At 43.9% G+C, this 20,324-nt stretch overlaps 2 protein-coding genes across 10 annotated transcripts in view; both read right to left on the bottom strand.

Moving 5' to 3' along the window:
- The window catches only part of LOC133381090 (zinc finger protein 345-like), a 27,615-nt gene extending 12,153 nt beyond the window's left edge, over positions 1-15,462 (bottom strand). For 3 of the 6 annotated variants that reach the window (XR_009761619.1, XR_009761620.1, XM_061619625.1), the window contains exons 1-2: positions 2,365-2,696; positions 587-698 (exon numbers count right to left, since the gene is read on the bottom strand). Coding sequence is in view for 4 of the 6 variants with exons in the window: in XM_061619625.1 (XP_061475609.1) it covers positions 587-602 (16 nt within the window). In the remaining 2 variants the exon portion in view is untranslated. Of the gene's footprint in view, positions 1-586; positions 699-2,364; positions 2,697-2,724; positions 2,759-3,165; positions 3,239-6,826; positions 7,003-15,378 lie in introns of those variants that run through there. The other 3 variants (XM_061619627.1, XM_061619628.1, XM_061619626.1) reach the window with 3 other exon arrangements.
- Positions 14,269-20,324, bottom strand: part of LOC133381089 (zinc finger protein ZFP2-like) — a 35,137-nt gene continuing 29,081 nt past the window's right edge. For all 4 annotated transcript variants that reach the window (XM_061619622.1, XM_061619624.1, XM_061619620.1 and 1 more), the window contains one exon: positions 14,269-20,324. In XM_061619622.1, the coding sequence (XP_061475606.1) occupies positions 18,175-20,324 (2,150 nt within the window). In that variant the 3' untranslated portion in view covers positions 14,269-18,174.

The raw sequence follows: 20,324 nt of genomic DNA, 5'->3' as shown, positions 1-20,324 counted from the left end.
TCCCCAGCAGTGGTGTCGCTGCCACCTACCATAAGGGAGAGGGGCAACACGATGGAGAGATCGGGGCTCTGCCTGCGCACTGGTGGAGCCAATTTGGTAATCTCCCCGGTGTGCCCCCATAGCCCCAAACTACTTACTGCCTTGTCCCTACTCTTCCCTGCTGGCCACTCCTGGGTTTATCCACTTTAGTACTCTGTACTCTGAATGAAAGGCAAGTTCCCCCACCTCAGTGCCAATAAGAGAACTACCTGGCCAGAAAAAGAAAAAAGAATCAAGAGAAATAACTCTCAGCCGATTCATCCATTTGCTGTGATGGCTACATTACCACCATTATCAGAGGCAGTGCTGGGATCACAAGCAGAGAGAGTGCTGTGCCACTCATGTTCCACTCGTGGGTTTCCACAGTCATCCGGTTGGCCACTGTGAAAACAGAATCTACACAGGACTTTGGTTTGACCCAGCAGGTATCTTCTTATGTTCTCATGCCCAAGGTAAGTCCACCAGCAGCACCCTTACGATCTCATTTGTAACACCATTAACAGGAATTCATACTTTCCTAAGTTACTGAGGACAAAAGGGTTCTTACCCAGAGAGGTCGCCATCTCATGAATGTCCAGCCTGACCTCCTTGTACAGAGTTCTCTGGCCGGGATCCAGCAGGACCCTTTCCACCTTCTTGAAATGCAAGCTCACCAGTCCCTGGAACAAGGAAACAATTGCCTTCTTCATAAATGCTTCCATGCAAGTTGTGGACATTATCTGCCCTCCACTCACAGTCGAGACAGAGATGTGGCAAGCAGGGATTTTGCCTCCAGTGTTCACAAATCATCTCAAGTCCAGAGGGCATCTACCTGAGAAGTCTTAAACAACTCAAATCTAACATTGCTGATCGTCTAACAAAGATATGTACATATATGACCAGTTTTCATATCTGAGCAATGACTGGCCAAGGTATTGCATTAAAGAAAAAGAGGAGATCCAGAAGTTATCCTGCAAAGGGGAGGCCAATTAGCTTAACATCTGTTTCAGAGAAACTAGTGGAAAACATTATTAAAGACAGAATTACCAACAATGGGGAAGAACATAGCAATCATGGGAGAAGAGGAAATATATTCTTATGGTTCAAGAACTGTTCAAAGATCAGGAAGGAAAGATCTGGAATAAGTGGAGAGTACTCCCAAAGCAGGGACAGAAGAAGTGCTTGCCCCATCATCAGTACTAGGACCTGTGTTTTTTAACTGATTCCTAAATTGACTGTAGTTAGGGGGTGAAAGTAAGGTAAGCAAGTTTATTGATGATACCAATTGTTCAGGGTGATTAAAACAAACAGGGATTGTGAGGAGTTCCACAAGGATCTCTCCAAACAGACTTGGGTATTAAACAGCAAATGCAATTACATGACAAGTGATACACATTCCAGCAAAACATCCCAACTGAAGGTGTCTAGTAATGGGATCTGAAGTAGTGGCAACTGGCCAGGAAAGAGACCTTGGGGTCACAGTGGGGGGTTCAGTGAAGATACTGATGTCGTGTGGTGCAGCTGGGAAATTGGTGAATTCCATGTTAGGGGTCATTAAGAAAGGGATTGAAAGGAAACCTGTCAATATCATAATGCCATTATACAAATCTAAGGTGCTACGGAACTTGAAATGCTGAGTACAGATCTGGTTGTCTGACCTCCAAATTAATATTATATAGAAGAGGTTCAGAAAAGGACAACCAAAATTATTAAGGGGACGGAGCAGCTCCGCTGTGAGGAAAGGTCACAATGCATGAGGCTTTTTAGTTTAGACAAAAGAGGAGACATGATAGATGTGTTGTCACACCACATATTTAAACCACATTCAACACACATTTAGAGCACATGGTTTCCCCCTGAGAACCCTGGGAATTGTAGTTAGCCTTCACCAAGCTACAATTCCCAGCACCTTTAATCATCTACAGCTTCCAGGATTCTTTGGGCAAAATCACTTGCTTTAAATATGTATTGAATGTGGTTTAAACTGGAGAGTGGATTTAGCAGGGTTCTTACACCTGGCATGCAGATAAGGAGAGGGGGACTTCCCACCAATTTGCAACAGTTGCAGGAAAAGCTTCACTCTCCAAACATTTTGTCTGTAGGACTACATTAAAAAGCATGAAGGCAGGGCCATGTTTTTGACGGCCTTGATTCTGACAGAGTAAGAAGGCTGGCAGGAAGCATTTAAATTACCACATTATTAAACTGTCAGCTGAACCAAAGAGCAACACAAGAACCGTTAAGGAGCTGCCTTATAACGAGCCCAGCCTTTCGGCTCAGTGTTATCTTCTAACACATATTCTTAAGTACTCCATGTATATATATCCAAAGCTTAAACATACTCACGATCACATTCCAAGCTAAGGAAGAAAAAGGGAGCACTTTCAAACAACCGGGTTTGTATGCTATTTACATACGTCGTTTTATTCATGACCAAAAATTCCAATGTTCTCGAGGGATATGGAAATCTGGTCCCAAACAAAGCAAGCTTGTGGGAGGGGACAGGCAGACGGGCCCAGCAGTAGGGCAGAGTTGAGATCTATAGGGCAGGATTGCATCCTCAAAAAAGCCGGGAATAGGCTGGGGGGCACCTACAGGGGAGTCCTCGCTTTCCCCCTCCTCCCTGCCCACCGCCCCAAATGGTGCACCTTGACCTCCCTCCACGCAGCCCCTCTCGAAGATCTTTGCAAACATAAAAAGACTCACGCGCTCACTCCCAGGAAAGTCCCTCTTCCGCAATCTTTCCTTCTGCTCTAGGAATGGCTGCTCTGTGGTTGGTATTAACCCTTCAAGAGCACAGTTGCTGAAGCTGCTTCCCACAGAGTGTGGGGTGTAATGTCCCGTTAAGATTTACGAACTGCTTGCGAGCACTGGAGGAAAGTATGAATGGGCCAAGTGCTTTGATTTCGGCCAAATCATTTGGTCTATGCTTTTTTCTCCAGAGGTGCGTGTTTGGACTCGTGAATAAACCTGCTTGCTTTGTGGGATGCCTGAGCGTCCTTGAGTTTGTTTCACTCCACAAGCCATCACAGACAGCAAGGGGAGGTGGTCAGCAAATTTCTGGACTGTGTCTCTTCTCTATATTAAAAATAAAAATTCCATGCCCATTAGAAAAGTTTAGATTAGACTAAACCCCATTTTCTTTACCTGCTAGATTTCTGTGCACAGGGACTTTTTCTTGTTCACTTGTGTGGAAGAACGTTCAAATCTGCTACAACACCTATAAACAAGTCAGAACAAATGCTGAATAAAGACCCAGGAAAGTCTTACCTTTGTTCTTTTGTTAAGATAACAGCCTGAAAGCAGATTCTTATGTTTTTTCTCTGCATTTCACCAGGAAGACCCAGGGTTAAAAGCACCATTTAAATAGTATTAAAACAACACCCGCAGTCCCATAATTATTATTAAAAATAATATAGATTCATGTAGAGATTCTGTTATATGTACTGGCAGCTGACCTGTATTGCACTAGGGACAATGGTAAACCAGATAGCAAATGTTTCCAACAGCAGCTATGGTCACACCCACGTGGATGTCATCTCATAAGCAGGTTGTTCATATCTGATAACTCTGTGCCTGTGATTGGCTCGCAGCGTCCACACACTCCTGGATTTTTAGTCACCATATTCCTTGCTGTCTGCCACTTGCCATCCACATCAGTGAGTGGAGCCACGTGGAGTACAGTAGTGTCTCATAGAGGACTCTCTCCCATTTGCTTGGATGTATGACCTCACAGTTATGGACCCACCATGCTCTGGCTGTGCTACTCTTTCACCTAGCACTGTGAGAACAGGATGCTGGACTACATGGGCCATTGGCCTAATCCAGCAGGCTCTTATGTTCTTACCCCTTTCCTCTTGCAGATTTTGTCTGAAGCAAAAAAAAGCCATCATCTACTTAGCAGACGGTGGTTTTGACCCATCGACTTCTGGGTTATAGGCCCAGCAGGCTCCCACTGTGTCAATCTGCTGGGCAAGGGAAGAGTGTCCTGGTGTGGTTTGTCAGCCATCCCTGCAGAGTGTGGGCTGCAGTTTTCCCTGGTTGAGTAAGCCCCATTGAATACATTGGGACTTGCTTCTGAGTAAACAAACATAGGATTGCACTATAAATATCTTTACAGGTTGTGTAAATAATAAACATATTTGATAGCCGTGCTGATATAAATATTTCTTCATACTGTGTCCCAATAAGTATGCGATTTCACACTATGGTTGTACAATACTTCCTCCACGTTTTGAATGTGCCCTTCTTCCTTGGGGTGGTCATGGTTTTCCATGGTTTTCATCCTGGGGGCAGACAGGCTGAGAGATGGTGAGTAGCCCATGGTCACCCAGTACACTTTATAGCTCATTTCCATTTTGAAAAATTAATTAAAACAATTTACATGCAGGCAAAATTTATTAAGTGGATCCACACAATACATTTAAAGCAGATCCAACTCGCATTTAAAGCGCATGACTTCCCCTAAATAATCTTGGGAAGTGTCATTTCCCCCTCAGTCATAGTTCTCACCACTCTTAACAACCTGCAGTTCCCATGATTCTGTGGTGGGATTCATGTGCTTCAAATGGGTGTTGAATGTGCTTTAAATGAATGGTGTGGATCTGCCCTAGGTATGATGTGCATTCAAGAGTGAATTGAAAAGAACAATTTTAAAAGATACTTTTTTAAACAGGAAAAGGGCTGTAGCTCATCGGCAGGGCATATGCTTTGCATGCAAGGTCCAAAATTCAATTTCTGCACAAGACTATTGCCTGGAATCCTGGACAGCCAATGCTGGTCCACGTCATCAGTACTGAGCTAGATGGTACGAAATGGCCTGAGTCAGTATAAGGCAGATTCCTTTGCTCCTAAAAGTGGGAAGAGACTCAAGGGCCACAGCAACTCCAAAAGTTATTTATGTTTTATTGACAACAGTTATATACTGCTTTATTGTAAAAAATCTCAAAGCGGTTTACAGAAAGCATTAAAACAATAAAATTATTGGCAAAAACAGTTAAAGACATGTATTTAAAAACATTCCAAATAATAACACCAACAATGAGTTAAAAACAGATTTAAAAACACAATAGCTTCTGCATGCCTGGATAGGCTTGCCTAAACAACTGATTTTAGCAGGTGCTGAAAAGAGGCATCTGCCCGATGTCAGTCGGCAGGGAGTTCCAAAGAGAGGTGCTGGCACTTTACAGGACTGATTTCTTACAAGAGCAGAACAAGTACTATGTGGCACCCATAACGTGGAAAGCACAGCTTGAACTCGGCCCGGTAGCAAATCAGCAACCAATGCAGATTTCAGAGCAGAGGTATGATGTGCTGATAGGTCTCACTCATGTCAGCAAACATGCTGCAGCATTCTGCATTTGGGTGCCAGAATTTTTTTAGTTTTGGTTTTCGGTTATGAATGCTGACTGGTTGTGGGATGTTGTCTGCCTTACTCATAAGAATCTTGTTGTGGCTGGTATGATATTGCACTCAGGAAAGCATCGCTATCTTTTGTTTTTCATTTTCTGTTTGCATTTCATTTACCTTTAACCTCACTCCCTTACATCCATAGAAGCAACAGCAGTGGTTGCATGGGCTCAGCTCAACCCCCTAAAACCCACTGATGATGCACCTTGTTGGTTCCATGGCAGTTTGTTTCTTGCCCAATAGTGGTAAAAGAGAATTCACATATTTGAAAGTGGCTGCAATTGTTGTTCCCAAGCTGCTGCCTGTGAAGGTAGACCAAACCATGTGTTTTTTCTCTCTGTCAATTATTACTCACTGGAATTGGGTTGGCTGTCAAGGTGAGTTTATAGCAGCCCACAGGGTAGACAGAAAGGGCAGAGAATCTTCTTACTCTTACTCATTTCTCAGACCTCTTTCTGAAGTGAAGGGTCAAATCTGTAAAGAAGTTTGAAGCAGCCACATTAAAAGATAAGGGCAGGGCATTCCAGGCAGGGGGTTGCCAACCCTGCTTGGAGATGGATGTCTTTGCAGAGGATCCCTAGTCAAGCTTTACCAACAGCACAATCCAAACTCTATCTACTCAGAAGTAAGTCCTGTTGAGTTCTATGGGGCTTAGTCCCTTAGTAAGTGTGTTTAGAATGGCAGCCTTCAGGGGCATCCATCTTTACTCCTGAGTGCTCCCATCTAACATCTCCACAACACTCATAGAATCATAGAATGTTAGAGTTGGAAGGGGCCTATAAGGCCATCAAGTCCAAGCCCCTGCGCAATGTAGGAATCCACATCAAAGCACTAGGCTCCTTTCTTCCTACAGTGGTCTTCTGGTGAATGGTATGGCCTGAAGGCACTTAAACCCTGCTTGCTGAAAGCAAGTAGGCTAGATTAAACGTTCCCTACCGAAGCTCCATCTTTTAGCTAAGATTTCTATCTTAATTTCCAATCGGATTTTTTAAAAATTGTATGCTCCAAGCATGGGGGGAGAAGAGATGGGATCCAGGATTTCAAAGCTGCAATCCAAACAGGATAGGATTACATCTTTGGGGTGCTTCCAGATGGACCTGTTTATTGAACATTCACCTGATTTGTTTGCAGAGAGATTAGATGACATTGAGTATTCAATGAGTAGTCATTCTGCTCTGTTTGCAAGGAGGTTAGATGATGTTGCATCAAAGCATTATCCCAGTTTCTACTGCATTTCCCCATCGCTCTCCTTACCACAGAAATGCAGATATTTTGGGGGAGTGGGTTTGTTGCAACAAGCCCTACCTGGACATTATGGGAATTGAACCTGGGACCTTCAGCATGCAAGACGGATGCACTGCCCCTGAGCTACAGAGCTACATGTTACCTCTGTACCTACATTTTGTTTCCATCAGCCCAAAGACAAGGATGCTGCCTGCCATTTTCCACCCGTTGCTGCAGAAGGAACATTTGCTATAATTATTTTTGCTTTCTAAACGAGCTCTTCTCCACAGAACTGCTCCTATGCAAAACAGATCTTTGAAAAATAAAATTTGCCCTTGCAGGTACAGGACGTAGGAAAGGAAAAGGGAAAGAAGCAGCCTTTTATGAGAGTGGCTCAAAACCTTCGCCTGTCTTGTAGCAACACACATTGTTTAAAAAATTTTAAATGCTCCTTTATTCATTCATTCCTTCATTTATTTATTTATATCAAACCCTTCCTCCCAGTAGGTGTCCAGGGCGGCAAACAAAAGCACTAAAAACACTTTAAAACATCATAAAACAGACTTTAAAATATATTAAAATGAAACATCTTTAAAAACATTTTTGAAAAGCTTAAAAAACATATTTTTAAAAATGTATTAAAAAGCAATTCCAACACAGAAGCAGACTGGGATAAGATCTCAACTTATAAAGAGGAAGGTCTTTAGTAGGTGCCGAAAAGGTAACAGAGATGGCACCTGCAAGACGGGCTCCAAAGGGTGGCCAGGCTGATCCCTGGCCAAGGGCCCTTTCAGCCCAGAGGGGCCCCTACCTACGGTGGGAGGCTGGGGCTCCTGTTCCGTGATCTGCAGCACTGTTGAATCCTGCAATCTGACCCTACCTTGGATCGTGGAGAGGGAGCTCCCAGGCACCCCTCAGTACAGACAGCGCAAGCTTCAATAAACCCATATGCATACCCCACCTACCTCTCCTGTCAGTGTGAATGTGGTGTGCACTGTGCGCGCATGTCATTCACACAACACAAGAGGTAGATGGGATGTGCAGGCGAGCTTATGGGCTATGGTGCCATGGGCCCAGTCATACCTGCTGCCGGCTCTGGGTGCCTGTCTAATATTTAAGGGGAGGGAATTCCAAAGGGTAGGTGCCACCACACTAAAGGTCTGTTTCCTATGTTATGCGGAACAGAGCTCCTGATAAGATGGTACCTGCAGGAGGCCCTCATCTGCAAAGCGCAGTGATTGACTGGGTATAAAAGGGATAAGATCGTTTTTCAGGTATCCTGGTCCCAAGCGGCATACGGATTTGTACACCAAAACTAGAACCTTGAACTTAGCCCAGTAGCTAATAGGTAGCCAGTGCAAGTCTTTCAGCAGTGGGATGACATCTTGCCGATACCCTGCCCCAGTGAGCAGTCACACAGCCGTATTTTGCACCAGCTGCAGCTTCTGGACCAGCCTCAAGGGTAGCCCCACATAGGGCGCATTGCAGTAATCCAGCTTGGAGGTTACCAGTGCATGGACAACAGTGCATTTGCACAGTATTTGTGCAAATCTGGTACATCAAAAAGTGTATATTTAAATAATTAAATTTTCTTTAAAATGTGTAAGAAAAAACAAGTCTTCTCGTGTTTAAATCAGATCCATTAAAGGCACCTTTATTTAGATACAAACAGCTATTTGGAGTGAACCAAGAAAGTTCTCTACTCCTTAATTTTTACAGCACATTTTTATACCATATCCCAAAGCACATGTAACCAAATTACAGTATGTCATCATTTTAATAAGTCATTTCACATGTCAGCTCAACATGCTGACACGCATCTGCTGTCTTTCACATACAGCAAAAAGCAGAGAGCAAAGAGATTAAACATTAATATGGGGAAACACTCAGCAGTCTAAAGTCTAGGGATTACATCCACGCAGCTTCCAAATGCTTTCCTAACCTGTTTACTCTTCTGTCATTTCTCCCTGGGTCACAGCATGAGCATTTCTCTCGGAACATTTCTTTTTAGCATTTCCTCTTAATACGTTAAAAAGAGACCTTCTGCCATCATTCTTTGGAGTCACAATTCTGAATCAAGCTAGGAAATCTAAACCAAGTTAAGGCCTAGCTTTTTCTGCTTCCACAGAAGGTATATGCACAGGTCAGCAAATATTTGTGGGCATCCCCACAATAGACTTCAGGTTTCCTGCCTTGAAGCAAGACACGCTTTTACAGGGCTGTGGAGTCGGTATGTCAAAAGTTCGGCATCTGCCCGATGAAAAGAGGCATCTGCCCGATGTCAGTCGGCAGGGAGTTCCAAAGAGAGGTGCTGGCACTTTACAGGACTGATTTCTTACAAGAGCAGAACAAGTACTATGTGGCACCCATAACGTGGAAAGCACAGCTTGAACTCGGCCCGGTAGCAAATCAGCAACCAATGCAGATTTCAGAGCAGAGGTATGATGTGCTGATAGGTCTCACTCATGTCAGCAAACATGCTGCAGCATTCTGCATTAACTGACTGTGTGTCAGAATATTTTTAGTTTTGGTTTTCGGTTATGAATGCTGACTGGTTGTGGGATGTTGTCTGCCTTACTCATAAGAATCTTGTTGTGGCTGGTATGATATTGCACTCAGGAAAGCATCACTATCTTTTGTTTTTCATTTTCTGTTTGCATTTCATTTACCTTTAACCTCACTCCCTTACATCCATAGAAGCAACAGCAGTGGTTGCATGGGCTCAGCTCAACCCCCTAAAACCCACTGATGATGCACCTTGTTGGTTCCATGGCAGTTTGTTTCTTGCCCAATAGTGGTAAAAGAGAATTCACATATTTGAAAGTGGCTGCAATTGTTGTTCCCAAGCTGCTGCCTGTGAAGGTAGACCAAACCATGTGTTTTTTCTCTCTGTCAATTATTACTCACTGGAATTGGGTTGGCTGTCAAGGTGAGTTTATAGCAGCCCACAGGGTAGACAGAAAGGGCAGAGAATCTTCTTACTCTTACTCATTTCTCAGACCTCTTTCTGAAGTGAAGGGTCAAATCTGTAAAGAAGTTTGAAGCAGCCACATTAAAAGACAAGGGCAGTGCATTCCAGGCAGAGTTGCCAACCCTGCTGGGATATGGATGTCTTTGCAGAGGATCCCTAGTCAAGCTTTACCAACAGCACAATCTAAACTCTATCTACTCAGAAGTAAGTCCTGTTGAGTTCTATGGGGCTTAGTCCCTTAGTAAGTGTGTTTAGAATTGCAGCCTTCAGGGGCATCCAACTTTACTCCTGAGTGCTCCCATCTAACATCTCCACAACACTCATAGATTCATAGAATATTAGAGTTGGAAGGGGCCTATAAGGCCATCAAGTCCAACCCCCTGCGCAATGCAGGAATCCACATCAAAGCACTAGGCTCCTTACTTCCTACAGTGGCCTTCTGGTGACTGGTCTGGCCTGAAGGCACTTAAACCCTGCTTGCTGAAAACAAGTAGGCTAGATTAAACGTTCCCTACCGAAGCTCCATCTTTTAGCTAAGATTTCTATCTTAATTTCCATTCGGATTTTTAAAAAATTGTATGCTCCAAGCAACTGTGATTGATGCTTCATGTATCATGCTTAATGACATCACTCGGGCCTGCCCCCATGACATCACTCAGGCCCGCCCCTGAAATCTCAGGTTTTGGGATGCTTCTGATCTGGTAACCCTAGTTTGTTAAGAGTGCTGAGTTGTTCTAGCCAGATTGTCTCCCTCCCAAAGAATTCCCCCTCAGATTGCCTCCTTCGATATATTCAAGGTCAAATTGCAAGCAAAAGGAACAGCAGCAGCAGATGATTTCAAAAAACAAAACACCTTCTTACATGAATCACAAAAGGCAATTCCTGCAGGAATGACTTCTCCAGTCCCAAACACAAGAAGGGAATGATGCACTGGTGGGGGGAGAAGAGATGGGATCCAGGATTTCAAAGCTGGAATCCAAACAGGATAGGATTACATCTTTGGGGTGCTTCCAGATGGACCTGTTTATTGAACATTCACCTGATTTGTTTGCAGAGAGATTAGATGACATTGAGTATTCAATGAGCAGTCATTCTGCTCTGTTTGCAGGGAGGTTAGATGATGTTGCATCAAAGCGTTATCCCAGTTTCCACTGCATTACCCCATCCCTCTCCTTACCACAGAAATGCAGATATTTTGGGGGAGTGGGTTTGTTGCAACCAGCCCTACCTGGACATTATGGGAATTGAACCTGGGACCTTCAGCATGCAAGATGGATGCACTGCCCCTGAGCTACAGAGCTACATGTTACCTCTGTACCTACATTTTGTTTCCATCAGCCCAAAGACAAGGATGCTGCCTGCCATTTTCCACCCGTTGCTGCAGAAGGAACATTTGCTATAATTATTTTTGCTTTCTAAACGAGCTCTTCTCCACAGAACTGCTCCTATGCAAAACAGATCTTTGAAAAATAAAATTTGCCCTTGCAGGTACAGGACGTAGGAAAGGAAAAGGGAAAGAAGCAGCCTTTTATGAGAGTGGCTCAAAACCTTCGCCTGTCTTGCAGCAACACACATTGTTTAAAAAATTTTAAATGCTCCTTTATTCATTCATTCCTTCATTTATTTATTTATATCAAACCCCTCCTCCCAGTAGGTGTCCAGGGCGGCAAACAAAAGCACTAAAAACACTTTAAAACATCATAAAACAGACTTTAAAATATATTAAAATGAAACATCTTTAAAAACATTTTTGAAAAGTTTAAAAAACATATTTTTAAGAAGTTTTAAAATGTATTAAAAAGCAATTCCAACACAGAAGCAGACTGGGATAAGATCTCAACTTATAAAGAGGAAGGTCTTTAGTAGGTGCCGAAAAGGTAACAGAGATGGCACCTGCAAGACGGGCTCCAAAGCGTGGCCAGGCTGATCCCTGGCCAAGTGCCCTTTCAGCCCAGAGGGGCCCCTACCTACGGTGGGAGGCTGGGGCTCCTGTTCCGTGATCTGCAGCACTGTTGAATCCTGCAATCTGACCCTACCTTGGATCGTGGAGAGGGAGCTCCCAGGCACCCCTCAGTACAGACAGCGCAAGCTTCAATAAACCCATATGCATACCCCACCTACCTCTCCTGTCAGTGTGAATGTGGTGTGCACTGTGCGTGCATGTCATTCATACAACACAAGAGGTAGATGGGCCTCAGAACGCAATAATACCATCAATAGCCCGCTGTAATGAGTTTGCGAGACACTTCCAAGATCACGCACATCCGCCGGGACCTTGACTCCAATATTGTAGCAGTTGAGCCTAATGAGGTGTCCGGAGCACAGTCTTGTTCTGTTTTATTGGATGAGTTTCAGTTGGTACAGCTCGAGGATGTGGACAAGGTGCTTGGACAGGTGCGGGCGACCACTTCTGCTCTGGATCCTTGCCCCTCGTGGCTAATAAAAGCTAGCAGGAACGGAACAGCCGGATGGGCCAAGGAGATGATCAATGCCTCCCTACGAGAGGGAGTGGTACCACCCTGCCTGAAACAGGCAGTGGTGAGACCACTCCTAAAGAAACCCTCCTTGGACCCTGAAAATTTTGACAACTATAGACCAGTAGCAAATGTTCCGTTCTTGGGCAAGGTCTTAGAGTGTGTGGTCGCTCGCCAGCTCCAGGCTCTCTTGGATGAAACTGATTATCTGGATCCATGTCAATCGGGCTTTCGGCCGGGGTTTGGTACAGAAACAGCCTTGGTCGCCCTGTATGATGACCTCTGTCGGGAGAAAGACAGAGGGAGTGTAACTCTGTTGGTTCTCCTTGATCTCTCAGCAGCTTTTGATACCATCGACCATGGTATCCTTCTGGGACGTCTTGCGGACTTAGGAGTTGGAGGCACTGCTTGGCAGTGGCTGTGCTCCTACCTCGTGAATCGTCTCCAGAAGTTGATGCTTGGGGAGCATTACTCGAACCCCTGGATACTCCAATATGGGGTCCCACAGAGTTCAGTTCTGTCCCCCATGCTCTTTAATATCTATATGAAGCCGCTGGGTGAGGTCATTAGGAGATTTGGAGTGCGTTTCCAGCAATATGCTGATGATACGCAGCTCTACTTCTCCTTTTCATCTTCCTCAGGTGAGGCTGTTAATGTACTAAACCGCTGCCTGGCCGCGATAATGGACTGGATGAGAGCTAACAAACTGAGACTCAATCCTGACAAGACTGAGATGCTGTTGGTGGGGGGGCTCTCTGCCCAGATGGATGATGTCCGACCTGCCCTAGATGGGGTTACACTCCCCCTAAAGGAGCAGGTCCGTAGTTTTATTAGATCCGCTCCTGTCACTGGAGGCTCAAGTAGCCTCGGTGGCACGGAATGCGTTCTACCAGCTTCGGCTGGTAGCCCAACTACGACCCTATCTGGAGAGGGAGAACCTCGCCACAGTTATCCATGCTCTGGTAACCTCTAGATTGGACTACTGTAATGCACTCTACGTAGGGTTACCTCTGAAGACGGTTCGGAAACTTCAGCTGGTGCAGAATGCTGCGGCCAGAGTCCTTACTGGGACTAAAAAATTTGATCATATAACACCTGTTCTGGCCCAGCTGCACTGGCTACCAATATGTTTCCGGGCCAGATTCAAAGTGTTGGTTCTTACCTATAAAGCCATTAACGGCATCGGACCGCAATACCTGGCGGAACGCCTCTCCCGCTATGTACCTACCCGGTCACTGCGCTCGACGTCGAAGGCCCTTCTCCGTGTCCCAACGCATAAGGAGGCACGGAGAACGACAACTAGAGCTAAGGCCTTCTCGGTGGTGGCCCCCGAACTATGGAATGCCCTCCCTGATGAGATACGCCTGGCGCCTTCTCTGTTATCTTTTCGGCGCCAGGTAAAGACCTACCTCTTTGCCCAGGCATTTTAAAAATTTTAAAATTTTAAATTTGGAATTTTAATTATGTTTTATTGTGTACTGTATTGTATTTACATCCGCTTGTATTTTAATCTGTTTTATTATGCTGTTCACCGCCCTGGGAGCTTATTGCTATAGGGCGGTCTAGAAATGTAATAAAATAAATAAAAAATAATAATAAATGTGCAGGTGAGCTTATGGGCTATGGTGCCATGGGCCCAGTCATACCTGCTGCCGGCCCTGGGTGCCTGTCTAATGTTTAAGGGGAGGGAAGGTCTGTTTCCTATGTTATGCGGAACAGAGCTCCTGATAAGATGGTACCTGCAGGAGGCCCTCATTTGCAAAGCGCAGTGATTGACTGGGTATAAAAGGGATAAGATCGTTTTTCAGGTATCCTGGTCCCAAGCGGCATACGGATTTGTACACCAAAACTAGAACCTTGAATTTAGCCCAGTAGCTAATAGGTAGCCAGTGCAAGTCTTTCAGCAGTGGGATGACATCTTGCCAATACCCTGCCCCAGTGAGCAGTTGCGCTGCCGTATTTTGCACCAGCTGCAGCTTCTGGACCAGCTTCAAGGGCAGCCCCACATAGGGCGCATTGCAGTAATCCAGCTTGAAGGTTACCAGTGCATGGACAACAGTGCATTTGCACAGTATTTGTGCAAATCTGGTACATCAAAAAGTGTATATTTAAATAATTAAATTTTCTTTAAAATGTGTAAGAAAAAACAAGTCTTCTCGTGTTTAAATCAGATCCGTTAAAGGCACCTTTATTTAGATACAAACAGCTATTTGGAGTTTACCAAGAAAGTTCTCTACTCCTTAATTTTTACAGCACATTTTTATACCATATCCCAAAGCACATGTAACCAAATTACAGTATGTCATCATTTTAATAAGTCATTTCACATCAGCTCAACATGCTGACACGCATCTGCTGTCTTTCACATACAGCAAAAAGCAGAGAGCAAAGAGATTAAACATTAATTTGGGGAAACACTCAGCAGTCTAAAGTCTAGGGATTACATCCACGCAGCTTCCAAATGCTTTCCTAACCCGTTTACTCTTCTGTCATTTCTCCTTGGGTCACAGCATAAGCATTTTTCTCGGAACATTTCTTTTTAGCATTCCCTCTTAATACGTTAAAAAGAGACCTTCTGCCATCATTCTTTGGAGTCACAATTCTGAATCAAGCTAGGAAATCTAAAACAAGTTAAGGCCTAGCTTTTTCTGCTTCCACAGAAGGTATATGCACAGGTCAGCAAATATTTGTGGGCATGCCCACAACAGACTTCAGGTTTCCTGCCTTGAAGCAAGTGACGCTTTATTTTATTTTTTAAATTAACTGCTGTTTTCTGTGGATCTGGTCTATCTAACAGGGCTGGGGACTGGGGACGTCAAAAGTTTGGCTCTGACTCCTCTATTTTTCTACTGTCTGACTCCGACTCCTTCATAAATGGCAAATGTATATTAACTAGTAAGAACAAATTTACTGTAGTAAAATGGTAGCACAAGGCATTTCATCACCACCACGTGAATCATCAGGCTAGATTGATAGAACATAAAATATATTTATCTGATTAAAATTTCTGAACAAGAAAACTTGCCTAAATTCCTACGAAAGTAAATGCAACAAACTATTACAAATATTTTCCCTGAAATATAAAAAAGTATAAAATATAAGTATAACATGATATATTTACCATATATTGTTATAATATTGTAAGTTTTTATTTTGAAGCCACAGTCGGAGCCGGTACATTTCTGCCTACTCCGACTCCACCCAAAATTGCTTCCGACTCCACGACTCCGACTCCACAGCCCTGCTATCTAACACTTTTGTGCACACAGGTAAAATACATACCTGCATGCCGGTGCGCAGTCTGAAGAACTTAACAGTGAGGGGGGAGCAATCTTTGAAGGGAATGAGACCCTGTGACCCCCCCTGATGTTGCTGGAATATCCCATCACCCCTGACCACTAGCCATGCTGACAGGGGCTGATGGGAGTTGGGAGACCAGCACCAGCTGGAGGGCCACAGGTTCCAGAATTAGGTAGGGAAGAAAGTCATGAAGCTGTGGCGCAGACACTGACTAGTCCTTGCTTCTCTCATCCTGGCTCTGACGGTAGCCAGACCACGTTTTGTATTTTTGTCCGCAGACAGGCTATTCCAAAAGGAAGGACTTCCCCCCCAAAGGTTCCCTCGCTGCAGCAGAGTTACACTTCCCCTTCTGTCCTCTGGGAGTCCTTTCTGGTGAAAAGCTATACTCTGGAAAGATTTACTTTAAATACATCAGCAGAAAATGCATTTCAGTTTATGACAGATAGAGCATAAGAGCAGAGAGAAATCCACAGCACTTTATTGAATCTTGGGGAAGGGGGAAATAAGGATCAGATGATGATTACCCACCTGTCCATAAGCAGGTCCCAGGGTGGGTTACAACAGGTTAAAATACAGTGTTAAAAAAAGAATTAAAACAAAACACAATCACAGCAATAGGGTGGGTCCTGAAAATGTACATCTCAAGTGTCAAAGGCCAGGCTGAAGAGGCATGTCTTCAACATTCACCAGAAATTATACAGTGAAGGTGCCGAATGAACTTCGGTGGGGAGGGGGTTCCACAAATCAGGGGCCGCCACAGAGAACACCCTCTCCCGGGACACCATCCCCCCAAACTTGTGGGAGCAGTGGAACTATCTAGAAGGCCCACTCTGCTGATTTTAACACACAAGAGGGCCTGTAAGGAAGGAGGTGGACTTTCAGATGTTAGGGGGCTAAATCATTTAGGGCTTTAAACACTACCACGAGAACCTTGCATCTGACCCAGAAATAAACTGGCAACAAGTATACACAAACAATTATTACTTGGAAAACAAAAATAAAAAATGGATATGGAAACTTACCTCTACTCAGAAGAACAATGTGCAACTGAACTATTACAAACCACAATTGTGGTATTGAAGGCTAGTAATAATGTTAACTATTAGGCAGCTCTGCTTTGACTGACCCCTTTCCACCAGTCCAAAGTAGCTAAAGCTTTGCTATGTGTCAGCTATGTAGGCATTTATCCTAGCTATTAAGAAAAGTGGTAAGTGCTGCAAGGACTGGGAGCCCCTGCCTTGACCCTGAGTTCATAGAGAGGCTGCAGTTAATCTTGCAGCCTCTTGCATCAGCTCCTGGCTAGGTCAGGGGGCATATATCCGGGCTGCCCTTGGGTGGCGGGTCTGCCAAGGACCATAAATATGAAGATGTTGTCATGCAAAAAATATTAAGAGCAAAGAAAGAATATGACAGCTACCTACCCAAGAAGGGATTCAAAGGAACCAGTTGGACGTACAGTCCTACAGACAGGATCCAGATAAACAAAGATGAAGGGAAAAGGTTGAAAAATAAAATGGTGAAATAGAAACCTCACCTGGGAATAAGCAAATCTATTAAAACTGTAAACATACATATATAAAAACAAGACCAGCAGAAACTGTTTGAAGTTTTTAAAGAACCGAACCTCCAGCCGCAAAGGACTCACTTAGAGGAAACTTAGACAGCCTCAGAACAGGTTCAAAGCAAGAAATCGCTTCCCCTCTGAAAGAGAAGGCAAAAAGGCAAACTGTGTTGCAAATGCGCCAGAATAGTAATGGACTGCCCCATGAATAGAGCGATTGCAGCTAATACAGCGAAAACGTTCGTATTAAAAGGCAAAACCACCACACATGTAAATAGGTTTTGTACTAGTCACGTGGAGTAGCTAATCTTCTATCTTCACTATTAGTTTAGCTAAGGCCTTCTCAGCATTTCTGCTTCTCACAATCCAGAAAAGCATTTCTGCCCTCAATGCAGACATTCAGGTCTACATCAGTCATGAGCTAGTATTACTTGTCCAAAGTTTTTATTCCATTCCGCTCCACAGCTCCTTCAGTCCACTTCATCTCCACCATCCTCAGTTTTGCCCCAAAACTGAACTCAATAACAATCTTCACTGAAATGTTCCGAACAGTTCAAACATTTCTAACAATTCCTTCCACTGTACTTATTATAGGCATCACAATAATGCTGGGAAAAACAGAAGGGAGTAGAAAAAGAGGAAGGCCAAACAAGAGATGGATTGATTCCATAAAGGAAGCCACAGACCTGAACTTACAAGGTTGCCGTAAGTTGTAGTCGACTTGAAGGCACATAACAACAACAAAATTATGTAGGAGAGGTGTACTGAAAAGTGAATGGACCAAATTTCTCATCCGTGTGAACATACCTATTATTCCTCTCTCTCCAATGGAGGGGTTCATGAGTACCTAATATAGCGTCATCTGAGTATCTAACAAAGCTCTTTCCACTCTCTGGGCATTTCATAGTTTCTCCTCTTTAAGGATCCTTTGATGTGAAGGAAGAATGACACTGCAAGATACACTGAATGAAACATTTCCCACACTCTGGACAGCTACATGGTTTCCCCCCACTGTGATATTTTTAATGTGTAGCAAGGGTATGATCCAGACATTAATATGGCTGCTCCGCTATATGGGTCCTTGGATGCACAGAAAGACTACAACTCTTCTTAAAGCTTTTTCCACATTCAAAGCATTTATACAGCTGCTCCCCTATATGGATAATTTGAAGTGCCTGAAGATGGCCATCCTGAATGAAATTATTTCCGCACTCCAATCATTTATAAGCCTTGTCCCCTGTATGAGTTCTTTGATGCACAGTAAGGGAGAATCTCTGACTGAAGCTCTTTCCACACTCCAAGCATTTAAACGGCTTCTCCCCTGTATGAGTTCTTTGATGTGAACTAAGGGAGCTACTCTGACTGAAGCTCTTTCCACATTCCAAGCATTTATATGGTTTGTCCCCTGTATGAGTTCTTTGATGTGAAGTAAGGGTGCCACTGCAAATGAAGCTCTTTCCACACTCAAAGCATTTATAAGGTTTGTCCCCTGAATGAATTCTTTGATGTCTAGTAAGGGTGCCACTGTTACGGAAACTCTTTCCACACTCAAAGCATTTATAAGGCTGCTTCCCTGTATGACTTCTTTGATGCATAGTAAGGTTGCCTCTGTGACTGAAGTTCTTTCCACATGCCAAGCACTTATAAGGTTTCTCCCCTGTATGAGTTCTTTGATGCAAAGTAAGGTTGTCACTCTGACTGAAGGTCTTTCCACACTCGAAGCATTTATAAGGCTTGTCCCCTGTATGAATTCGCTGATGTCTAATAAGGTGTTCATTATGACTGAAGCTCTTTCCACACTCCAAGCATTTATAAGGCTTCTCCCCTGTGTGAGTTCTTTGATGTAAAGTGAGGGTGCCACTGCAACTGAAGCTCTTTCCACACGCCAAGCATTCATAAGGTTTGTCCCCTGTATGAATTCTTTGATGTCTAGCAAGGTTGCCACTCCAACTGAAGCTCTTTCCACACTCCAAGCATTCATAAGGTTTGTCCCCTGTATGAGTCCTTCGATGTGAAGTAAGGGTGCAACTCTGACTGAAGCTCTTTCCACACTCCAAGCACTTATAAGATTTTTCCCCTGTATGAGTTCTTTGATGTGAAGTAAGGGAACTACTCTGACTGAAGCTCTTTCCACATTCCAAGCATTTATATGGTTTGTCCCCTGTGTGAGTTCTTTGATGTGAAGTAAGGGTGCCACTGCAAATGAAGCTCTTTCCACACTCCAAGCATTTATAAGGTTTGTCTCCTGTATGAATTCTTTGATGTCTAGTAAGGGTGCCACTGTCACGGAAACTCTTTCCACACTCAAAGCATTTATAAGGCTGCTCCCCTGTATGACTTCTTTGATGCATAGTAAGGTTGCCTCTGTGACTGAAGTTCTTTCCACACGCCAAGCACTTATAAGGTTTCTCCCCTGTATGAGTTCTTTGATGCGAAGTAAGGCTGTCACTCTGACTGAAGGTCTTTCCACACTCGAAGCATTTATAAGGCTTGTCCCCTGTATGAATTCGCTGATGTCTAATAAGGTGTTCATTATGACTGAAGCACTTTCCACACTCCAAGCATTTATAAGGTTTGTCCCCTGTATGAGTTCTTTGATGTCTAGTAAGGTGGCCATTGTCACTGAAGCTCTTTCCACACTCCAGGCATTTATAAGGTTTGTCCCCTGTATGAGTTCTTTGATGTGAAGTAAGGGAGCTACTCTGACTGAAGCTCTTTCCACACTCCAAGCATTCATATGGTTTGTACCCTGTATGAATTCTTTGATGTGAAGTAAGGTGGCTACTCAGACCGAAGCTCTTTCCACACTCCAAGCATTTATAAGGTTTGTCCCCTGTATGAGTTCTTTGATGTCTAGTAAGGGTGCTACTTGCACTGAAGCTCTTTCCACACTCCAAGCATTCATATGGTTTGTACCCTGTATGAATTCTTTGATGTGAAGTAAGGTGGCTACTCAGACCAAAGCTCTTTCCATCCTGTAAGCAGTTATAAGGCTTCTTTCCTGTATGAGCTATTGGATGTAAAGAAAGGGCACCACTGTAACTGAAGCTTTTGTCATACTCCATGCGTATATATGGTCTCCCTCTCTTATGCCTTCTCCGATGTGTGAGCAAGGCTTTTTGGTAGCTTAAGATTTTACTGCACTCAGGAGACATTCTTATTTCCTTTAGGTGATGAGTACTCTCTTGAATTTCATTGTCATCACCCTGAGAAGTACTGGATTCATCCCCTAGCATCTGCGTTTGTCTCCCCTCTTGTCTGTTTGTTCCATCTTGATTCCCCAAGTTCCATTCATACTTCTGCTCCTCGGCTCTTTTCAGTGAGACTTCTAATGGTTTCCCTTCATCCGGGATTCCCCAAACATCTC

This window comes from Rhineura floridana, chromosome 3, assembly GCF_030035675.1.
Source record: "Rhineura floridana isolate rRhiFlo1 chromosome 3, rRhiFlo1.hap2, whole genome shotgun sequence".
NCBI classification, from domain to species: domain Eukaryota; kingdom Metazoa; phylum Chordata; class Lepidosauria; order Squamata; family Rhineuridae; genus Rhineura; species Rhineura floridana.
The sequence above is the reverse complement of the archived record's forward strand: the minus strand, read 5'-3'. Positions and strand labels throughout refer to the sequence as shown.